The sequence below is a fragment of the Eptatretus burgeri genome, chromosome 1 (genome assembly GCF_056783735.1).
Source record: "Eptatretus burgeri isolate ZD-2024b chromosome 1, Ebu_testis_v1, whole genome shotgun sequence".
NCBI classification, from domain to species: Eukaryota; Metazoa; Chordata; class Myxini; order Myxiniformes; family Myxinidae; genus Eptatretus; species Eptatretus burgeri.
Genome location: NC_140961.1, coordinates 9,344,841 through 9,367,340, shown reverse-complemented (window position 1 = coordinate 9,367,340; position 22,500 = coordinate 9,344,841). Strand labels below are relative to the sequence as shown.

Here is a 22,500-nt window from a genome sequence, read left to right as displayed (position 1 = left end):
GTTTCTGTGTTTATTTTTGTTTGTTTGGCTTGTGTGTTTGTTTGTGTTTGTTTGAGTGTTAGTTTGGTTTGTGTGTTTGTTTGTGTTTGTTTGAGTGTTAGTTTGGTTTGTGTGTTTGTGTGTGTTTGTTTGGTTTGTGTGTGTTTGTTTGAGTTTGTGTGTGTTTATATGTGTTTGTTTGGTCTGTGCTTTTGTGTGTGTTTGTTTGAGTGTTAGTTTGTGTTTGTTTGGTTTGTATGTGTTTATTTGTGTTTGTTTGAGTGTTAGTTTGTGTTTGTGTGTTTATGTGTGTTTGTTTGGTTTGTGTGTTTGTGTGTTTGTTTGAGTGTTAATTTGGTTTGTGTGTGCTTGTGTGTTTATTTGGTTTGTGTGTTTGTGTGTGTTTGTTTGTGTTTGTTTGGTTTGTGTGTTTGTGTGTGTTTGTTTGTGTTTGTTTGGTTTGTGTGTGTTTGTTTGAGTGTTCGTTTGTGTTTGTTTGGTTTGTATGTGTTTATTTGTGTTTGTTTGAGTGTTAGTTTGTGTTTGTGTGTTTATGTGTGTTTGTTTGGTTGGTGTTTGTGAGGTGTTTGTGTGTGTTTATTTGTGTTTGTTTGGTTTGTGTGTTTGTGTGTGTTTGTTTGGTTTGTGTGTGTTTGTTTGAGTGTTCATTTGTGTTTGTTTGGTTTGTATGTGTTTATTTGTGTTTGTTTGGTTTGTGTGTTTGTGTGTGTTTGTTTGGTTTGTGTGTGTTTGTTTGAGTGTTCGTTTGTGTTTGTTTGGTTTGTATGTGTTTATTTGTGTTTGTTTGAGTGTTAGTTTGTGTTTGTGTGTTTATGTGTGTTTGTTTGGTTTGTGTGTTTGTGTGTGTTTTTTTGACTGTGTTAGTTTGGTTAGTGTGAGTTTGTGTGAGTTTGTTTGAGTGTTTGTTTGGTTTGTGTGTGTTTGTTTGGTTTGTGTGTTTGTGTGTGTTTGTTTGGTTTGTGTGTGTTTGTTTGAGTGTTCGTTTGTTTTTGTTTGGTTTGTATGTGTTTATTTGTGTTTGTTTGAGTGTTAGTTTGTGTTTGTGTGTTTATGTGTGTTTGTTTGGTTTGTGTGTGTTTTTTTGAGTGTTAGTTTGGTTTGTGTGTGTTTGTGTGTGTTTGTTTGAGTGTTTGTTTGGTTTGTGTGTTTGTTTGTGTTTGTTTGGTTTGTGTGTTTGTTTGTGTTTGTTTGTTTGTCTGTTTGGTTTGTGTGTTTGTTTGAGTGTTTGTTTGGTTTGTGTGTTTGTGTGTGTTTGTTTGTGTTTGTTTGGTTTGTGTGTTTGTGTGTGTTTGTTTGGTTTGTGTGTTTGTTTGAGTGTTAGTTTGTGGTGGTTACCCCATGGATGCGAATCAGAGTGGGGTTAAGAAATTCGTTTTGTCTGTCAGTCCATCCATATCAGTTTATGATCGAGGAACAACTTTGTTTCAATGAAAGTGATATTGTTACGGATTTGGAAGCCTCTTGCTCACAGACAGTCAGCAGTCCCAAAGTTTAGTTATTTCGTTAAGTGTATGTGGATAGTTAGAATCCATCCCCTGTGTCTCACGGGAATTTAATGTGTGCGCTGCGAGTTATTTTCTAGATAGTTTTATACATCAATTCCCTCCACTTCTTCGCACCACCGACTCCATTGCCCACGTGTTTTTGGTTGAAGGCGTGGGTGGAGCCTCCATCGCCTCAGATCGAGGCTCCGCTCCGAAGAAGGGCATGGAGCGTTTCCTCCAGCCAATGGGAAGCCAGAATGCCAGGAACTACTACAGAGCCTATTCGGGTGGGGGGGGCCGGGCCACCGACACGCCCCCGAACCAGCTCGTCCCGACCAGACTGCACGAGGCGGAAAGGTGCCCGACCGAACTCTTACCCTCAGCTCGCCTTCCCTCCCGAGCTGAAGGGTCCAATAAAGACCCGACGGGGTCCATTTCTTTTGGGTGGGTGTGTGTGTGTGTGTGTGTGTGTGTGTGTGTGTGTGTGTGTGTGTGTGTGTGTGTGTGTGTGTGTGTGTGTGTGTGTGTGTGTGTGTGTAGCACCAGTCCTGTAAGTAGAAATTGTTAAGTGCTTTTTGCTCATTGTACATTGCATATTCGTGATTAAGTCTGCTCTGTGTCTCCCTCTCCGCATTGTAAATAACCCCCCCCGTGTTAAATGTTCCAGTTCGTTGCCCGTGTTTTCTTTCATTGACCCAGCACGGTGCGGGCATGAGAAGTCGTAAGGCCGTTTGTTCCGTAAATTGTTCATTTGGTCCGGCGCGGCTCTGGTAACTCCCGCTCGGTTCCGCCGGATCCGAGTCGGTACATGCAACTCGGTTCGGACAGAGAAGGCCAAGGGTGTGGCTTCCCCGGTAGCTCGACGGCGTGAGTACTTTGGTAAATGGGAATAGACAAGTGGACCCTACCTCACGCCGTCGAAATATTGGCGACCACGGTCCTTTAAGTGACCAGTCGGGCGTCGACTCCGGAGTTCTCCGGGGTGACGACCTTTTAATTCCGGGTGTTCGGTGGGAGACGGCCCTATTTCTCTGTCTAGCGGTCGTTCCTCGCCACCGACCACCGGCCCACAACAATGTGTTTGAACACAATTCGGAACATGAATAGGAAAAAAAAAACTTGCTGTTTAACAGAACTTTGGCTTTGAATTTGTCCTAATCGTACATGCGCAGAGAGGAGTGACATGATGTTTTTTTTTTACTCTCTTCCTGCGCAGCAGTCAAATAAAATTGAAAATTATTCCAAACAGGAAACTTACTGTTTTTAAGGACGTCATAAAGGACACAAACAACAGGCATGAAGAACTATCATTTAACATGTTCAATAAGGTGGTGTGAAGGACGATACAACGGTAGTAAACTTCCAAAAGATTATTTTTTCTCCTGCAGCCTTTAAATCCTTTATAACCTCTGCCACCGAAAGTGAAGGAGGTTTGTTATAAGGAAGAAGCCTATTATTGTTGAGGTCAAAAGGTCAACATAGGCCAAAGGTCAACAACTTAGGTGGGATTTCTAAAATCCTCAATTTTCATCCGATTGACTTGAAATTTGAAGAGGATTTATATTTCAGGTCACTGAATTCAACCAGCCAATTATTTATGAAGTCAACATAGATGAAAAGATCAACATAGACCCAAGGTCAACAACTAAGGTGGTATTTCTAAAATCCTCAATTTTCATCCGATTGACTTGAAATTTGAAGAGGATTTATATTTCAGGTCACTGAATTCAACCAGCCAATTATTTATGAAGTCAACATAGATGAAAAGATCAACATAGACCCAAGGTCAACAACTAAGGTGGTATTTCTAAAATCCTCAATTTTCATCCGATTGACTTGAAATTTGAAGAGGATTTGCATTTCAGGTCACTGAATTCAACCACCAATTATTTTTGAGGTCAGCATAGACCAAATGGTGAACATAGGCCCAAGGTCAACAACTAAAGAGGTGTTTCTAAAATCCTCAATTTTCATCTCGTTGACATGAAATTTGAACAGGATTTGCAGATCAGGTCATTGAATTCAAGCACCAATTATTTTTGAGGTCAAAGTTGTTTTATGGATTTTGCAAGTATCGTGCTCTGCACGATGACTTCCTCTTGTTAATTGCCGGAATCCTTCGGATTTCGGCAATTATGTTGGTCGGTTGTGTGTGTGTCATTCTGTGTGTCTGTCTGTCTGTTTGTTTGTGTGTTTGTTTACCCTGTAGCAGCCACACTGTTTCAGCGATCATGACCAAACTGGGTACAGATCTCGGTCATGGTCCAACTTAGACACTTGTAGTTTTTGGTGAATCTAGGTCAAAGGTCAGGGTCAAGGTCACCATAAAAACGAAATTCTTATTTTCGCAATAACATCCGCTAAAATGGTCGTATCGACTTCACACCAAATCCAAAATATGCATCTTCCAATTTTGCATCCAACCATATGTCTCATTGGGGTGTCACGCCAACACCCTTCTTAGCGGTTGTGGGTCGAATGTCAGGGGGGGTCGGGTCAAAAATTTCAAATTGCGATAAAAACGTCATTTCGATCCCGATTGACTTCCAATTTAGCATGTGGTATCTTGGTATGAGTGTCCTATTATATGCCAAAAATGATGAAATTTGGTTCAGCCACCTCCGGTTACCATGGCAACAAAGTTCAAGTGTTGTAAATTCGTTGTTATTGGTTTCATTCCAGGGAGGTTTGATCTCGCGCATGCATCGCTTGTCAATATTTGAAGTCACAAGGTCAAGGCAAATCTGGTGACCTTGAAAGATCAAACTCCAGGTTTTTGTTTTTTTCAGAGGTCATGGAGATATGACAAAGTTATTCCGGCAATTCCTTGCTCGACGTGCAATTTCATTTGTTTATTTGTGTGCAGGATATCTCAAAATGTTGCAGATGGATCTGGATGAAACTTGGTAGGCAGGTTGGGTGTGTGACAAGGACGAACTGATTCGATTTTGGTGAAGATTCGGATCCGGATCCGACTACTAGAATTTGAAAAGTGATTCTTCACCATTGAGAGATCAGGCCAAAAATGATATACAGCACGATATCTCAAAATGTTGCAGACGTATTCGGACGAAACTTGGTGGACAGGTTGGGTGTGTTGCAAGGAAGAACTAATTCAATTTTGGTGAAGATCCGAATCTGGAACTGGACACGAATTATTTAGTTTTTTTAAGTGATTCTTCACCATTGAGAGATGTGGCCAAAAACGATATATGGCCTGATATTTCAAAAATGTATTGGGCCCGATATGTTCTCGTGGATCAGGCATTACGTGGCGGAGGCATGTGCTCTACCGAGTGCCCTTCTCGTTATCCTTGTTACAATACAGCAACTGTGTAAAAGCTTTGGAAAATAAAATATAAGTTGTATAAAATTCCCATTCACAGAATGCATCTTCTTGTTTTAGTTTGACAAGCTGGATTGTTTTGATTGAGAAAGTTGGAGGAGAAGAGAGCTATCTGTGCTGACATCTCCCCTTCCATCACGTGAGTAAAAGTCATGCACCCTCACCCTCACCCTCACAAGTCCTCACACTCACAAACACACAATCATGCATCCTCGGAATGCAGAACTCTCCCACGGTCAAACCGACCCACCCACCAAAACGCTCGGCCAATTGATAAGCAATTTTGGCGCGAAATGTTGCGGCGATCAATACCCCGACAAAAAAGTGCGCCAATTGGCATCGCAGACCCCGGGGACTCTGACCATCTGCCGGTGCAGTGGCTGCACACGATGAATTCCTCACCTGTGCGGGGAAAAGGATGCAATATCCCTGCAGCGTTCCAAAAGGAGAAGCAAATCAACTCCGACAATCGGATCATCGGCGGTCCGTGCGACGGAGTCTGTGAATCGAGCTCAGCGATGGCGCAGGTGGACCTTGTCAGATGTCGCTCGACAGAAATTGGCTTTGAAAGCATTGATGGTTGGAAATATGGTGTCGAGTCCCTGGTGCGGGGTCGTACGAACCACGACGCATCTTCTCAAGAGTGTGGTGTTCAATCCCCGGTGCAGAGTGGTGCGACCCCCAATGCATCTCGAGGGTGTGGTGGTAATCCCCTGGTGCGGGGTCGTACGAATCATGACGCATCTTCTCAAGAGTGTGGTGTTCAATCCCCGGTGCAGAGTGGTGCGACCCCCAATGCATCTCGAGAGTGTGGTGGTGATCCCCTGGTGCAGGGTCATATGAACCATGATGCATCTCAAGGGTGTGGTGGTGATCCCCTGGTGCGGGGTCGTATGAACCACGACGCATCTTCTCAAGAGTGTGGTGTTCAATCCCTGGTGCAGAGTGGTGCGACCCCCAATGCATCTCGAGAGTGTGGTGGTGATCCCCTGGTGCGGGGTCATATGAACCATGACACATCTCCGGAGTGTGGTGGTGCTTCCCCGGTGCCGAGTGGTGCGACGGCTCCCTGCAGTAAGTGTCTCATTTCAGGGGCCATTGACTGGGGGACAACACACACGAAAACATCCAGCAACATCACTTAATCATTTAACGGCAAGAAACCCTCAAACACTCGGCCATTGTAATTAGGCAATTCCAGGAATGCTGTGCTCCATTAAACACCTGCCACTGCGACAGGTAGCGACAGGTATTATATACTTTTTTTCATTTTCAGAAGTGAGGTTCATGGAAGAGAGAGAGAGAGAGAAAGAGAGAGAGAGAAAGAGAAAGAGAAAGAGAAAGAGAAAGAGAAAGAGAAAGAGAAAGAGAAAGAGAAAGAGAAAGAGAAAGAGAAAGAGAAAGAGAAAGAGAAAGAGAGAGAGAGAGAGAGAGAGAAAGAGAAAGAGATTGAGAGAGAGAGAGAGAGAGAGAGATTGAGAGAGAGAGAGAGAGAGAGAGAGAGAGAGAGAGAGAGAGAGAGAGAGAGAGAGAGAGAGAGAGAGAGAGAGAGAGAGATTGAGAGAGAGAGAGAGATGCTTCATATATACGATGCTATGGTAGCGTACAGACGAAACAAATAATGTTTGTCCCATCAGAGATCCGATGGTCGTGGGGGGCTCGCACGACAAGCCTCGAGGTTGTCCACACTCACATCACGATGTGGAGCTTCAGCTTGAATCTCAACCGAGCTGTAAACCGCCATTCTGCTGTTTCACATGCAGGACGAGGAATGGATGTGTTTGTCGTGAACCTGGGAGTCCCGTCTGCCATGATCATTGGTCATTGATGGTCGTGAAATATCCCACTAGGTGTCTTTGGCAAAGACGAGGCAACTTATCTCTGGAACCCTAGGAACATCACAAATTTATCGATCACTCGTTATATGTCTACAACAATTATCTTTCATCTCTTCCGATGAGAAAAACCTTGTTTTACCATGTCAAGGTGAAGATGACAGGAGAGTTGGTGACTGCTGTGATCCCATAAGCTCAAACATCCCTTTTCCTCCCGTGGAGTTCATCTCGTACCTTTGCACGATGCTTGTTTGTAACCCTGATGAAGGCAGCCAGGTTGATGACACGTCCACATCGAGCATTTACATCGGTGCAAGGTTTGATTACATTGTGCCTTAATAGATAACTAACCCCATTACAGCATGTTCTTCCACGACTTCTATGTAGGGATGAGTCCAATGGGACGGAACTAGGGGTCATCAACGAGTTCTTGGAATGAGATTTTCACCACGGAAGGAAAATTTTAAATTGACAATTATGTATTAAAAAAAGGTCATCCAGACCAGCTGTGCCTGTGTGGTCCACTGTTCTCCTCCCCACCCTACCACCTCCTCCCTATCGCCCTCTAGGAGTCGATATTCAAACGCAGTGAATCAATCTGGTGTTGATTTAGCGCAGGCATGACGGACCAAATGGCCTCCAATGTCAAAGTTCCAATTGGATATCCTTCCTTGTTTGGTGAGGATCTCGTTGGGAGAAGTCTGTGAAGGGCCCTCGGATGTTCACGTCGATATATATATATATATATATATATATATATATATATATATATATATATATATATATATATATATGTATATATATATATATATATATATATATACACAAGTTCTGCACCTATCAGTGGGGATGAAATAGGATCAAGCTCCATGTCGGGCTTCATCCCATGAGAAGAAGTGCTTTGGGGTGAGGAAGTCTGCAACGCTTTCAAACAGCCGTTAGTTGTCATTGGGAATGTTGAAACCTGGAATCGTACCCTGGCAGGAGCAAACTGGAGTTGGAGGACTTCAAGCAGATAACCACCACCAAGTGCAACCGCATCAGCCTTGAGCTCGCTTTCAATTCAACGAGATGCACTTGTTACGACAGGCAGTCACTTTCCGAGGTTGAATTACCCTCGCCGAAGGACAGAGCATTGCATTTGGGTCTGTTTGTCTGTCTGTTTGTTTGTTTGTGACTTGCAAAATCGAAGATTTTTCAAGTATATTGGTCACTCGATTTTGTTATTCTGTCTGTCTGTCACCTGCAGGTCAACATTTTAAACCGATCTTCACAAAACTTCACCACAAGCTAGAGTTTGTCATGAGGAAGCTATTTGTCAAAAAAAGAAGCTATTTGTCTCAAAAAATGTATTGTTTTTGAGGTCAAAAGGTCAACATAGGCAAAAAGGTCAACAACTTCGGTGAGATTTCTAAATTCCGCAATTTTCATCCGATCAGGACTTGAAATTTGAAGAAGATTTATATTTCATGTCAATTAATCCAACGAGCCAATTATTTTTGAGGTCAACACCGACCAAAAGGTCAACATAGGCCCAAGGTCAACAACTGAAGTGGTGTTTCTAAAATCCTCAATTTTCATCCGATTCACTTGAAATTTGAAGAGAAGTTGCATATTTGGTCATTTAATTCAACCAGCAATTATTTTTGAGGTCAAATTTGTTTTATGGATTTTGCAAGTATTACGTGCTCTGCACGTCTTCTTGTTTGTTTGTCTGTTTATTTGTCCCCACAGAACTTTCGTGGTTTTCTCCGCAACTGCTTGACAGATTGAGACGAAACTTTCACCATTGGTGCGACTACTCATGTAGAATTCTTTAATGGTAATTATGACGTCATAGGTCACGTAGGGTGCCAGCAATCTTGGAAAAACGGAAAAAAATTGGACCTCTGTATCTCTGAAACCACAGCAAGGAAAAAAAATTAAAACTAGGCAAATAGCAAGTACTCCTCATGAGGAATGAGAGTGTTTTTTCATGATGTCATAGGTACCTTCGTTATGACGTCATAATTGCATATGTAGAACACCACATCTGATCAGAATGAAAAATTTTGAGTCATCTCGGGATAAAATGGGCTACAGAAAAAAAATTGATGACATAATCGGTCACATGATTCGGCAGCTGTATATATATATATATATATATATATATATATATATATATATATATATATATATATATATATATATATATATATATATATATATATATATATATATATATATATATATACACACATTTTTAACCTTAAAAAATCTTCTTCTCTGAAGTGGCTGAACAGATCGAGGCAAAACTTTACACGTATGACCATCTATCCATGAGGAACAAAAGGTTCACACAGATGACGTTATAGGTCACATGGCTTGGCAGCCATATTGGATTTACCCTAAAACCTATAAAAATATGTTCTCAAGAACAGCTGGATGTATCGAGGGGAAACTTCACACAAATGTTCCCCAATGCATGGGTGTACAAGTTTTTTTTTAAGGAATAATTGATAGGTCACTTGGTCTGGCAGCCATAATTGGATTGAAGAAAATATTAAATAATGTTTTCTCTGGAACTGCTTAATCAATCGACATGAAACTTCACAATTATGATCTAATTGTGATGGGGAATACATGCTTCAAATTTCAACTTGATTGGGCACATGGTCTGGCAGCCAGATTTATTTATTTATTTTTGATCTGGATTCTTTTTGATTTTCTTTCATTTATTTATTTATTGACTAAGGTGCACTTGGATGGGAGAGTAGCAGCTGAAACCCGAATCCTATCTTGGTTCCTCCTGATAAACTTCATCTTTTCTTTTTGCTTGTTCAGCATCAAAGCGGGACGTCTTGGTACCCGGTCATCACGGCCAGCAGTTATAAAGTGGCAGTTCTCTTTCAACACACCAGGACACAACCACCACACAAAACCACAAAAACACCACACAAAACAAGTGCCGGTGAGGGTCTGCAATCTCTGATTGCTCATTTTCTTGTTATTGGAAGTTTTTCACTCCTCAACGCCAAACAAGGAGTACTTTGAAAACAAATCCATTTAGCTGCTCAAGGCTTGCCAATGCAAACGCCGGTGGTGCTCCAAGTCCCTGGAAACACTAATCTGTTTCCCATAACCAAGTGAGAGAGAAAATTCCGCCACTTAAGCAACTTGTGAAAAGCTCTCTATTGCATCCAGATTTTTCGCCTCTTTTTGCCAGAAGTCACCAACTTTATGAGCCTTTTGCTCCGGATGTTTTTGTTTTCAAATATAGAGTTTAGAATATTTTTTTAAAGGAAATTCCATCCAACAAACCAATCTCAGCTTGCTTTCTAAAATAAGTCATTTCTCTTCATTCGATACTATAATTTGTTTGCCCCCCCACCCCCCAGACATTATACCACAACTTCTACTACTTCTACTACTACTATATGTACTATATTATTTGTTCATGATGCTGGTGATAACACCGTGGGATCATGAAAAAAACTCACTGATTCTGGAGATGGGACACCCGGCTCAACGTCCATCCGAGGGACGACACACATTGATGAATCAACCTTCCTGCGAAACACCGTGATGACAGTTTATAGCTGGGTTGGGATTCATACCCAGGCTAAACAACTCGGTGAATACACATACCTCAAGGAGGTTATGATATCCTTTCCCCCAGAGATTCCTCACTCCATTTGATGCCAATTATGGAGACATTGATTTTTCTCAAATCATATCAGTCACGTGTTTCTGTGGGCGTTTCTGGAAGTCCAAGACACAGCTGTTGTACATCTAGATGGCACACCGTGGAAGCCAATGTGGTTTCACTGTAAAAGTGGTTATCAACTGTTTGGTGGAATAACCTTGTGGTTTTTTTTTACTAGAACGGAACATTTATGAAGGCGCAAAGAAATAAGATGGCGGGAGATATAACAAGCTTTTTGGAACTTAGGTACGTTTTATACAACCATGAGATATCATTCGGGTTATGTGCTCCTTGAGGTGGTGGAACAGAACTATTTTACCCTCATTACCATGTTTGCAATCTCTAGAACTCCGATTATATTTCTAAAAAAAATGCAGAAAATCAACGTTTAGTGATTACTCTTTTAAGGCCTTCTTGGTTCTACGGGCCCAATCAATTTGGCTGGGACCCTGGGCAAGCTCCAAGGCCAGAATGGGTCAAATATGTGGCCCGAGGCCGACGATTGGCTTTGCAGAAGGGACAGGCCACATACATGGACAAAAACAAATATTTACAAACGTGCAGATGAGAGTTATACAATGTCATTAAAATACAGCACTGTGCAAAAGTTTTGGTTATTCCAATGATATGCAAACTTTGGGGTGAATTAATTCAAATCAGTGCGAACAGTCATGCGTGTTTATTATTGTAAATGAACAGCCTCAATAAATGCTCATGAAACCAACTGCTTAAATAAACGAGAAAAAGAGCAATCAGAGATTGTAGACCCTCACCAAGACTTGTTTTGTGCGGTGCTTGTGCCCTGGACCCTGGTGAGTTACGAAATTAATAACAGACATAACTCGAACTTCCACTTTATAACTTTTGGCAGTGATGAACGGGAGTACCAATATGGTCCCGCCTTGATGCCACCCCGACCCTGACCCATCACGTTTGTGGTGAGACGTTGTTCGGAGACATGACTTGAATTTAAATTCCAGATAAAGCTCAACATCACCGTTTGGCTGCGGGACGATGACGGTGATGTTGATATCTGAGTGAGAATAATTCAAGATTTTTCAAAAACTTTCATTTCACTCAATTTTTTTTAAACAGAATCATATATATATATATATATATATATATATATATATATATATATATATATATATATATATATATATATATATATATATATATATGATCAGCAAGGATGGTTGATGAAGGTGAGCTGACTTTCAAGGAAATGGAAGCCAACTTTGGGAAAATGACAGAGTGAATCGAGTAGAAAGTTTGGGAAGTACAACATGTCGTCTTTGAAATTTTTTTTCCCCATCAGTAAAGTGATGGGTAACAATGCCTAGATTTATCTACAATGTACTTCAAGGAAACTGTGATATGAAATTGACTTTCACAGAAATTTGAATAATTATTATCAACCGAGATATTGCACACTTCGGACGAAGGTTTAATGGGGGAATGCCACCATAAAAGTGGAAATCAGCCAAACATTTGCACAATACTCTACATGCCATTCATGTTACCCTATTCTGTGTTACCCTATGATAATATATGAGTTCTATAATACAAGGAACTTCGACACAGAAGGCTATTCAGCCCATTTAGCCTGAGCTCATATTGCCAACCGATGGTTGATTGTCAGTGATCTATTCTTTTAAATGCTGAGCATCACACGAGGAGGCAAGTAGCACGTTGTAAATCTTTGGTACAATGTGACTCATAGAGGGTTCGAACCACCGACCTCCCAGACTCAGAGCAGACACTCCAACCATGACACCAGCGAGTCTGGTTTCAACCCTGCTCCGTGTTACCCTTCTTACACTGTTAACCTGTTTCCTCTTACCCCGTTCCATGTTCCCCTATTCCGTTTGCCAGAATCTCGAGGTGCTGTTCCCAAAATAACTGTAAAACAAATGTTCATATTCACAGAGAACACATCGAAGTCTCGGAGGATGGAGCACGGGCAACATTTCTCTGTCATCCGAGGAATTGTGAACGTTCTTAACATGAGCAGCTGTTTATATACGTTCATTAACTCGGAGCTTACACCATCTGCATCACCAGCACCACCAGAACGAATGTTAAAAGCAGCAGATGGTGTGTGTAGCTGCCAATTGGGATCACAATTCAAATCCACAGTTGATGGGAAAGGAACAACGAATGCAATAACGAACCAATTAATTTCTCGTGAAGTGGTGACATGGGAAAACACATACCTGTGAAATGGGTCATAGGAAAACACATACCTGTGAAATGGGTCATAGGAAAACACATACCTGTGAAATGGTTCATGGGAAAACACATACCTGTGAAATGGTTCATAGGAAAACACATACCTGTGAAATGGTTCATAGGAAAACACATACCTGTGAAATGGTTCATGGGAAAACACATACCTGTGAAATGGTTCATGGGAAAACACATACCTGTGAAATGGTTCATAGGAAAACACATACCTGTGAAATGGTTCATGGGAAAACACATACCTGTGAAATGGGTCATAGGAAAACACATACCTGTGAAATGGTTCATGGGAAAACACATACCTGTGAAATGGTTCATGGGAAAACACATACCTGTGAAATGGTTCATAGGAAAACACATACCTGTGAAATGGTTCATGGGAAAACACATACCTGTGAGATGGGTCATAGGAAAACACATACCTGTGAAATGGTTCATAGGAATACACATACCTGTGAAATGGTTCATGGGAAAACACATACCTGTGAATTGGTTCATGGGAAAACGTATACCTGTAAGATAGGTCAAAGGAAAACACATACCTGTGAAATGGTTCATGGGAAAACACATACCTGTGAAATGGGTCATAGGAAAACACATACCAGTGAAATGGTTCATGGGAAAACACATACCTGTAAGATGGGTCATAGGAAAACACATACCTGTGAAATGGTTCATGGGAAAACACATACCTGTGAAATGGTTCATAGGAAAACACATACCTGTGAAATGGTTCATAGGAAAACACATACCTGTGAAATGGTTCATAGGAAAACACATACCTGTGAAATGGTTCATAGGAAAACACATACCTGTGAAATGGTTCATAGGAAAACACATACCTGTGAAATGGTTCATAGGAAAACACATACCTGGAAGATGGGTCATAGGAAAACACATACCTGTGAAATGGTTCATAGGAATACACATACCTGTGAAATGGTTCATGGGAAAACACATACCTGTGAGATGGGTCATAGGAAAACACATACCTGTGAAATGGTTCATAGGAATACGCATACCTGTGAAAGGGTTCATGGGAAAACACATACCTGTGAGATGGGTCATAGGAAAACACATACCTGTGAAATGGTTCATAGGAAAACACATACCTGTGAAATGGTTCATGGGAAAACACATACCTGTGAGATGGGTCATAGGAAAACACATACCTGTGAGATGGTTCATGGGTAAACACATACCTGTGAAATGGTTCATAGGAAAACACATACCTGTGAAATGGTTCATGGGAAAACACATACCTGTGAAATGGGTCATAGGAAAACACATACCTGTGAAATGGTTCATGGGAAAACACATACCTGTGAAATGGGTCATAGGAAAACACATACCTGTGAAATGGGTCATAGGAAAACACATACCTGTGAAATGGTTCATGGGAAAACACATACCTGTGAATTGGTTCATGGGAAAACACATACCTGTGAAATGGTTCATGGGAAAACACATACCTGTGAAATGGTTCATGGGAAAACACATACCTGTGAATTGGTTCATGGGAAAACGTATACCTGTAAGATAGGTCAAAGGAAAACACATACCTGTGAAATGGTTCATGGGAAAACACATACCTGTGAAATGGGTCATAGGAAAACACATACCTGTGAAATGGTTCATGGGAAAACACATACCTGTAAGATGGGTCATAGGAAAACACATACCTGTGAAATGGTTCATAGGAAAACACATACCTGTGAAATGGTTCATAGGAAAACACATACCTGTGAAATGGTCCATAGGAAAACACATACCTGTGAAATGGTTCATAGGAAAACACATACCTGTGAAATGGTTCATAGGAAAACACATACCTGTGAAATGGTTCATAGGAAAACACATACCTGTGAAATGGTTCATGGGAAAACACATACCTGTGAGATGGGTCATAGGAAAACACATACCTGTGAAATGGTTCATAGGAATACGCATACCTGTGAAAGGGTTCATGGGAAAACACATACCTGTGAGATGGGTCATAGGAAAACACATACCTGTGAAATGGTTCATGGGAAAACACATACCTGTGAGATGGGTCATAGGAAAACACATACCTGTGAGATGGTTCATGGGAAAACACATACCTGTGAAATGGTTCATAGGAAAACACATACCTGTGAAATGGTTCATGGGAAAACACATACCTGTGAAATGGGTCATAGGAAAACACATACCTGTGAAATGGTTCATGGGAAAACACATACCTGTGAAATGGGTCATAGGAAAACACATACCTGTGAAATGGGTCATAGGAAAACACATACCTGTGAAATGGTTCATGGGAAAACACATACCTGTGAAATGGTTCATGGGAAAACACATACCTGTGAATTGGTTGATGGGAAAACACATACCTGTGAATTGGTTGATGGGAAAACACATACCTGTAAGATGGGTCAAAGGAAAACACATACCTGTAAGATGGGTCAAAGGAAAACACATACCTGTGAAATGGTTCATGGGAAAACACATACCTGTAAGATGGGTCATAGGAAAACACATACCTGTGAAATGGTTCATAGGAAAACACATACCTGTGAAATGGTTCAAATAGTAAAACGTGTACTGTACCTGTGAGATGGGTCATATGGTAAAACGTGTATAGTTTTGAAGAAATTGCCTTTCTTTTTGCACATGAACTCAAACATTTCCTCATTGGGTTCATGGCACCAGTTCCAGTGTGTAAACAATGGAGAAAAACTGTCAATGACCAAGCAGGATTTGAACTCAGCATGCTCAGATCCCAAGCCCACCACCCTCACCAAGAAACCAACACCAAGCACACGTATAGATATACATTAGCTCCATTTTATTAAGATTACACAAAACGGACGATAATGAAAATTATCAACAGTGGTTTGCAATCAATGAAAAAGAAACTCCCCAAAAATCTAACTCATGCGCACGTTTCATTGTTTTGTGACGATGACACTTCATCTCTTTCAAACCGTTATCATTTATTTATTTTCATATCGAGGCTCATAGAAGAGTTCTGAGCGGAGGGTGTGAACCGACAATGGAGCAGTGGTGCCACACAAAACGTGACAGAATGAATGAACAGAAAAATAGGAGATAAAGAGGGAAGGAAACACTCAAAGCTGTGATTGAGAGGGGTTAATAAGGAAGGGTAAATGGGGATGGAAAAGATCATGGTCACTGACTGCAATGGGGGTGGAATGACATGAAAATTCGATATTAGAGCATCTTACTGCGGAGAGCATCATCGATTCGAGTTTGATGTTCGATATTATATCCAATCAAGCGATCACATCCTATTTTATGTTTTATTTCACAATAAATAAATAAATTCTGTAATTCCTTCTCGAATGGCATGCAGCTCTCTGATGATTCACCGTCACCCTCAAACTCTTGCAAAGTGTTTCAAGACGCAAATATTTTTTTTTCATGACAGTTAGTGGTCTTGGGAAGCTTCATGACTTGGTAGTGACCGAGTGCTAACATGTTCCCTCTTCTCATTTTTCCTTATCCGTGCAGAAGAGTCGGTGTCATTCAAGTTTCTTCGCAGTCAAAGCACCGGTGTCCATGTGAGTCCTGGGAGAGGTGATCTGAGCAAAAAAGGTCAATTTGTACCTTCCCTAAGAGAACGTCATCGGAACTCGGACCTTCACTGCAGAACCAGTGATGACGAAGACCCTGTGTTCAGTGCACAAGATCCTGGCTGTGTTAACAAGACTTTCATCCATGGCGACTCCTTTGGGAGACAAATCGAGGATTCCAATGGAGACATTAACATTGCATCCCAAGGACTCGAACCTGCCGAAGGTTTCGCTGAAGATGAAAGTGGATACGTCTCATCAGAAGCCCACAACTGGAGTGTTGACAGCATCATCAAGTACGATTTATGTTTTACTTAGTGCTCGGCATATCCAAAGATTTAGCCATATTGCATTGCCATGCACCAACAGCAATCATCTACTCACATCTTAGATGAACATCCTTGATATATTAAAATATCAGCATTTGATGTTCTTTTAAGCTGCAATGGAACAGCAATTTTGGATAAGAGTACTTTTGATAACCTGACGAATATTGTTTCGAAACTTTTCAACATTCCCAAGTTTTCCACGAACCCACTGAGCTGGCCCGACATTGGACCGGACGTGATTTTGGCAGGAATTGGTCATCTGTTCAGAGTGCCTGTGATAACTCCCTTACTCTCCACGATAGATACCGTGGGATTTTTTTTTAACGTTCACCAACTAATGCTGGCAGATGGGACACCCAGCTTAAAACGCATCCGATGGTGCGTGGCGCACAAATCGATGCCAGGATGACAGTTTATAGCTGGGTTGGGATTTGAACCCAGGATAGATAGCTCAGAGGGGAATGTACGTACCTCTAGCGGCTGTTATACCAGCCCTTTGCAGGGATGTGGATATCCCCTTTTATTAAAGACAGATTTAATAAATTACATAATTATAAAATCGAGTCTTTCTCAGTTTTTGTCATTTGAGTTTCGCATCCTTTTGAGCATTCCTTAACAATTCAGACTTAAAAGTATATCTGAATGTTCATCGCAAGACGATGCTACATGTTTGCCAATATTTTATTCACTAAATTGTCTTGCCAGTTGCAAATAGTCATTCGTTATTCATTATCTGTACATATCAAATCTATAAGAGTCTGTTCATTGATTTTACTGGCGGGCACTCCCGCCCTCCAGGTAGGAGTACCCTTCTCAGCCCACCTTCGGTGGGCAATGTGCTGCGGCACATTCTTTGAAGTACATTTTATAATTTTTGTCATTTTAAAAATAAATTTTACTGATCACCACAAATCATAATCCGCATCATAATTTTGAGAAGGTTCCATGAAATTATGAAAAAGAGGGAAAATTATTTGTAATACCGAATAGCAGCACCAAAGGTGGCACTATTTGCATCATGTATGTCCAGTCGGTACAGTATGTTTCGCCCAATGTGCATCTGTTTCATTGTAGATAGATTCTTTCAAAGCACACAGGTAATTGTAATACATTCAGTAATCACAAAATATGGTTTATGAAAATCTTTTAATTATTAAGTCCTCTAATTGGTAAAGTAACCACACAATTAGAGCAGGAATCCCATGTACCATCTATTATTATCCATTACCATCGATCGAGCAGGAATCTATTACCATGTTCCCCCTTTGAATCTCTTAACCTCCCCTTTCCCCGTCATGTATGAAGTGTATAATCACCCATATCATGTATACGTCCACCCCCCACAAGGAAACAAACTTGGCTCATGAATGCAATTTTTATTATATATTTTGCCCTATACCTTAAAATGGACGTACCTTTTGCAGGACACCATCAAGTCACTCAAAACTTAGAAGAAAAAGAAAGGCATCATATCACCCAATGCCACTGACATCCTCGCCAAAGCATTCTACAATGACGTCTGAACTCTTTATTATACCGGAGTCACCCCTGGGAAAGGAACTTGTCACTGAGACAAAAGAAAAGAAAATAACTTCAAAAACATTTCCGCATCAAGTGCATGCCAGTAACAAAAGTGCCATTTGCGCAATGAAAGGACAGAGTAGCCATTCAGAGCCAATTGATTTGACTGTTGATTTGAGAATGGTCAATAAGAACTCAATAAATTCCCAGGAACCGATTATCCAAAACAAGGCTCAGAAACCGGGCCTGAAGGGCAATCATTTGGAATCAAAGAACCTGGAAGTGAAGCAAGAGGTGTTTTCCAACCGCAATAATTTCACAACTTCCTTGTGGATTAATCCATCAGAAAATCTGGAAAATATTCCCTCAGCTTTAAAATTATCTGACACTGTGGTCGTGAGCGATTCGGATGATTTTGAAGAAGTGACTTCCTGTCTCAGAAGTCCACGGCTGACCAGTTGTCGCGGCAGGAACAGAGACGGTGGTAAAAGTAAAAATGGCCGCCCACCGACCAAGAAGAATAAAGCAAATGAATACGAAGGCGACGGGTCCTATAATAGCATACTGCAAGAGTTAAACATTAAAGGCACAACCAGAAAGAAAAAGAAAGAAACAAATAACATAAATAAAAATCTAAAGGAAAGAAGACCGGCATCAGAAAGGGGCTACATGGGTGTGACCAATGATCAGGTATCTACCTGGCCAGGTGATGATTTAGAAGTTAGCTTTGACCTAATCCTTGAGGAGAATACTTTGGAACAAGAATCAATGCAACCAAAGATACGGTTGTTAAGAAGAAGGAAGTCCCGCACTCAAGGTACGCAAACTTCTCCGGAAACGAAAGGCGCTGTCCCCGAGTTTCCAACTGAAGAACGTCAACATTTCTCTCGAAAAGGACTCACAGATACTGACATCGATGCATCGATATGGCCTAAAAAGGTATCTGCAAGGTCTCGCGAAAAACGAACAGTGAAACCAATAAAATCTCGAAAATCCTTGTCATTTCACTCTGAAGAAACACCTGCCGATGAACAAGAGAACCGTTTTATTCAAGGGGCGCTAGGTGAGCAGCAGGACATCTCCACCGATCCCGTACATTGGGTCACGAGCCATCCGACACTACCTTTGTTGGAATTGTCGCCACCGAGAAGGGGGGGCATTCAACACTGGAACTATAAAGGAGAAGATGGAATTAGGCCCGAAATTGAGTCTTTCAGGCGAGAAGAATCAAAGTTGTTAATCAGAGATAACTCCGATTCGGATATCCAAGTGGAAACAGATGATGTAGGAATAGCTGAGCCCAAAATAGCAGACTTTGACCTTGTAAATAATATGAGTTGCCAGATTGTCCCAAAAAATGACGACCATCCCATCAAAGAACCAGTGGAACATAAAGGACTTGGCTGTGATGCAAGTGACGTCGGCCAGAGTGTTTGTGGCGTGGACCACAGTGACAAAACCAACGATGAAAATTCAATGAGCACTTTCACATTCTATGGAGCTGAAAGCAGCAGGAAGTCACAAAAAGTCACAAATACGCTTTCTGAAATCATTAAGAACCTCAGGAGGAAAAGCTGGCTTCAAACACCGGTTAAAAATAAAACTAGCAACCTGTCCATTGGTAACCTGAAGACGATGATCAAAGAAGCTGAGAGAACGAAGAGGAGAAACTGTGTCGAGTTGGAAAGTGCAAGACAAGCAGATGATGTTGTTGTGGAAGGAGGAGGATCGATAATCACACTTAGTGACAAAATAATTGATGGAACACAGGGCCAGAAGATATGCATGGCAAAAAGATCTGAAGCAAGGTTAACAAACAATCAAGAAAATAACTTCTTCAATGGACTTGCAGCGTTAGGAGGAAGCACGATACGTGACGGAGATGCTCAAGCACCGAGAAGAACCAGGATAGGCAAAAGGGTTGTGCGAACAGCACCGACAGCAGAGAGTCTAGCAAACAAGGAATCAGGTTGGAACCTTGCGCATGCCAGAGTGACACTCAAAGGAGGACCGACAAAAGGTCTGGTGGTCAATGGCAGATGCACACAGTCTACCGTTCGAAGTCGAGTCACTTGCTCCAACATACCAGGTAAGACCTTTTTTTCCAGGTACATTGCAAAACAAAAGTCAGAGAATAGGGATATTTTGAATTTTCTTCAAACGAGGAATGTTCAATTATAATTTTTCAATAATTTCATGATGAACTTGACATCTGGTGAACAAAAGATCTTTCACAGTGAGTTTGGATTCATGAAGGTGTTTTGTATGTTGAGAAGAGAATCATTGGACAAGATTCTGAGCATTTAACAATTTTTTAGCTGTAAAATCATCAAATTCTTCCCAACTTTTTAACCAGGAAAACAACTTGTGATATGTTGGATAAGGCCATATATATATACATATTTGTGCCCATGCTTTTTGAAAAAAAACCATATTGTAATCAGCTCCATCCGTCTGTCTGTCCGTCACGCTATCTCCTCCTAAATGGAAGTGGATAAATACACCAAATGTGGTCGTCATGATCACCACATGGAAAAAGGTGCGAGAGCAGTATCATTTTGGCGCCGCTCTCTCGGACGGGGGAAAAGGATCAAATAGCGAAAAATGCAATTATGGGCACATTTTAAACACATTTTTAAACTACAAAGAGTAATCAGAGATTGCACACCATTGCCAGAGCTTGTTTTGTGTGGTGTTTGTGTACTAGTGTGTTATGTAATTAATGAGACCTAATTTGAACTACCACTTTATAAATGCTGGCAGTGATGACCGTGTACCAAGATGTTCCACTTTGATGCAACCCCGCTTTGACTAGACACCTGACCCATGATGATTTTATTATTATTATTATTATTATTATTATTATTATTATTATTATTATTATTATTATTCAATTGAATTTAGATTGGGATTAAAATAAATTTAATTCAAATCAAATGGAAGACCAAATCGGTACAGAAGATTGTTGTAGGTTTTAGGGTAAATCTAATATGACTGCCAAACCATGTGACCTATGATATCATCTGTGTGAACATTTTGTTCCTCATTGATAGGTGGTCGTACGTGTAAAGTTTCGCCTCAATCTGTTCAGCCACTTCAGAGAAGATTTTTTGAAGATTAAAAACAACAACAACAATATGGCTGCCAAATCATGTCACCAATAACAGCATCAATTTTTTTTTTCAGTGGACCATTTTATCCCTAGATGACCCTCAAAAATTTTCATACTGATCAGATGTAGCGTTCTCCATAAGGAATGACGTCATAATGAAGGCACCTACGGCATCATTAAAAAAAAAAATCACACTTATTTCTCATGAGGAGTACTTGCCGTTTGCAAAGTTTCAATTTTTTTACCTTGGTGCAGTTTCAGGGATACAGAGGTTGAAAGTTTTTCTGTTTTTCCCAACATGGCTGCCATACCACATGACCTATGATGTCATAATTATGATTAAAGCATACGACATGAGTAGTCACCCCAATGGTGAAAATTGTCTCACTCCAACAAGCGGTTGCGGAGAAAAACACGAAACTTCTGTGCGGACAAACAAACAAACAGACAGACCAACAAACAAACAAACAAAGACAGACCGACAAACAAACAAACAGACAGACTGACAAACAAACAAACAGACAGACCAAAACACAATACCCTTCCCTTCGGCGAGGGCAATTAATCTATGTATATGAAATCAATGACCCAGGTCAATGACATGACCCAGGTCATGCCCGGGGAGGGGGGGGGAGAGGGACTTGGGCTCACAGGGGTCAAAACAGAAAATTATTTTTAACTCGAAAGTTGAGATTAGGTCATTCCTGGTGGAACTTTTTGCCATCTTTCAACTTTGCATTAAGTGGGAAGTGTCGAGATTTGCGGTGGCATGCCATCGACTTCGCTGCGGTCTATAAAATTTATTTTTGGAACACCAGGGTGAAGGAGGATGGTTCAGGCTGTCTTCATTTTGTACCGTGTTGTTATAAACTTTTGCAAACCCTTGTGAATGTCGGGAGGGTATGGGAATAAAAAATAAGACTCAGGGAGTGGGGAGCAGATGGCAAAGAGGGAAAGGAGGTTGGAAGCGGATCGGGGAGAAGGAGCAAATGAGAAAATAGTGACGAGCGTGAGTATTTAACAATTCTGCCATTTTCGCCTCCACAATGAATAGATTGCTTGAATTCATGTCTGTGTCATCAGGAACCTCGTTCTCAGTTGACACATTCTCTTGTGGGGCAATCCTGGGCTGCAAGGCTTACTTTCTGAGCCACTTCCACTCTCACTGCTACCGAGGTTTGACGAGCACCTTCGTAAATACCATCTACTGCAGCAAGGTGTGATCTCGACAAGTATCAACATATTATTATCAACTATTATGATTATTATTATTATCTTAATGACCCTCATTTGCAGCATGGATATAAGTTGTAATCTTCCTGGCAATAAATGTGACAACCGATGAATATTATTTTCTAATTGTCTTCTC

General features: G+C 41.0%; 2 protein-coding genes across 3 annotated transcripts in view; one reads left to right on the top strand and one right to left on the bottom strand.

The window, feature by feature from the left end:
- The window catches only part of LOC147033833 (uncharacterized), a 56,517-nt gene extending 49,133 nt beyond the window's left edge, over window positions 1-7,384 (bottom strand). The window contains exons 1-3 of the transcript XR_015055568.1: window positions 6,808-7,384; window positions 6,524-6,719; window positions 5,233-5,932 (exon numbers count right to left, since the gene is read on the bottom strand). The gene's annotated coding sequence lies outside the window, so the exon portion shown is untranslated. The remainder of the gene's footprint in view (window positions 1-5,232; window positions 5,933-6,523; window positions 6,720-6,807) is intronic.
- Window positions 5,010-22,500, top strand: part of LOC147033832 (uncharacterized) — a 32,052-nt gene continuing 14,561 nt past the window's right edge. Inside the window, exons 1-4 of one of the 2 annotated variants that reach the window (XM_085871591.1) lie at window positions 5,010-5,904; window positions 16,108-16,465; window positions 17,923-20,108; window positions 22,215-22,348. In XM_085871591.1, coding sequence (XP_085727717.1) covers window positions 5,124-5,904; window positions 16,108-16,465; window positions 17,923-20,108; window positions 22,215-22,348 — 3,459 coding nt within the window. In that variant the 5' untranslated portion in view covers window positions 5,010-5,123. The remainder of the gene's footprint in view (window positions 5,905-16,107; window positions 16,466-17,922; window positions 20,109-22,214; window positions 22,349-22,500) is intronic. The other variant, XM_085871580.1, reaches the window with a different exon arrangement.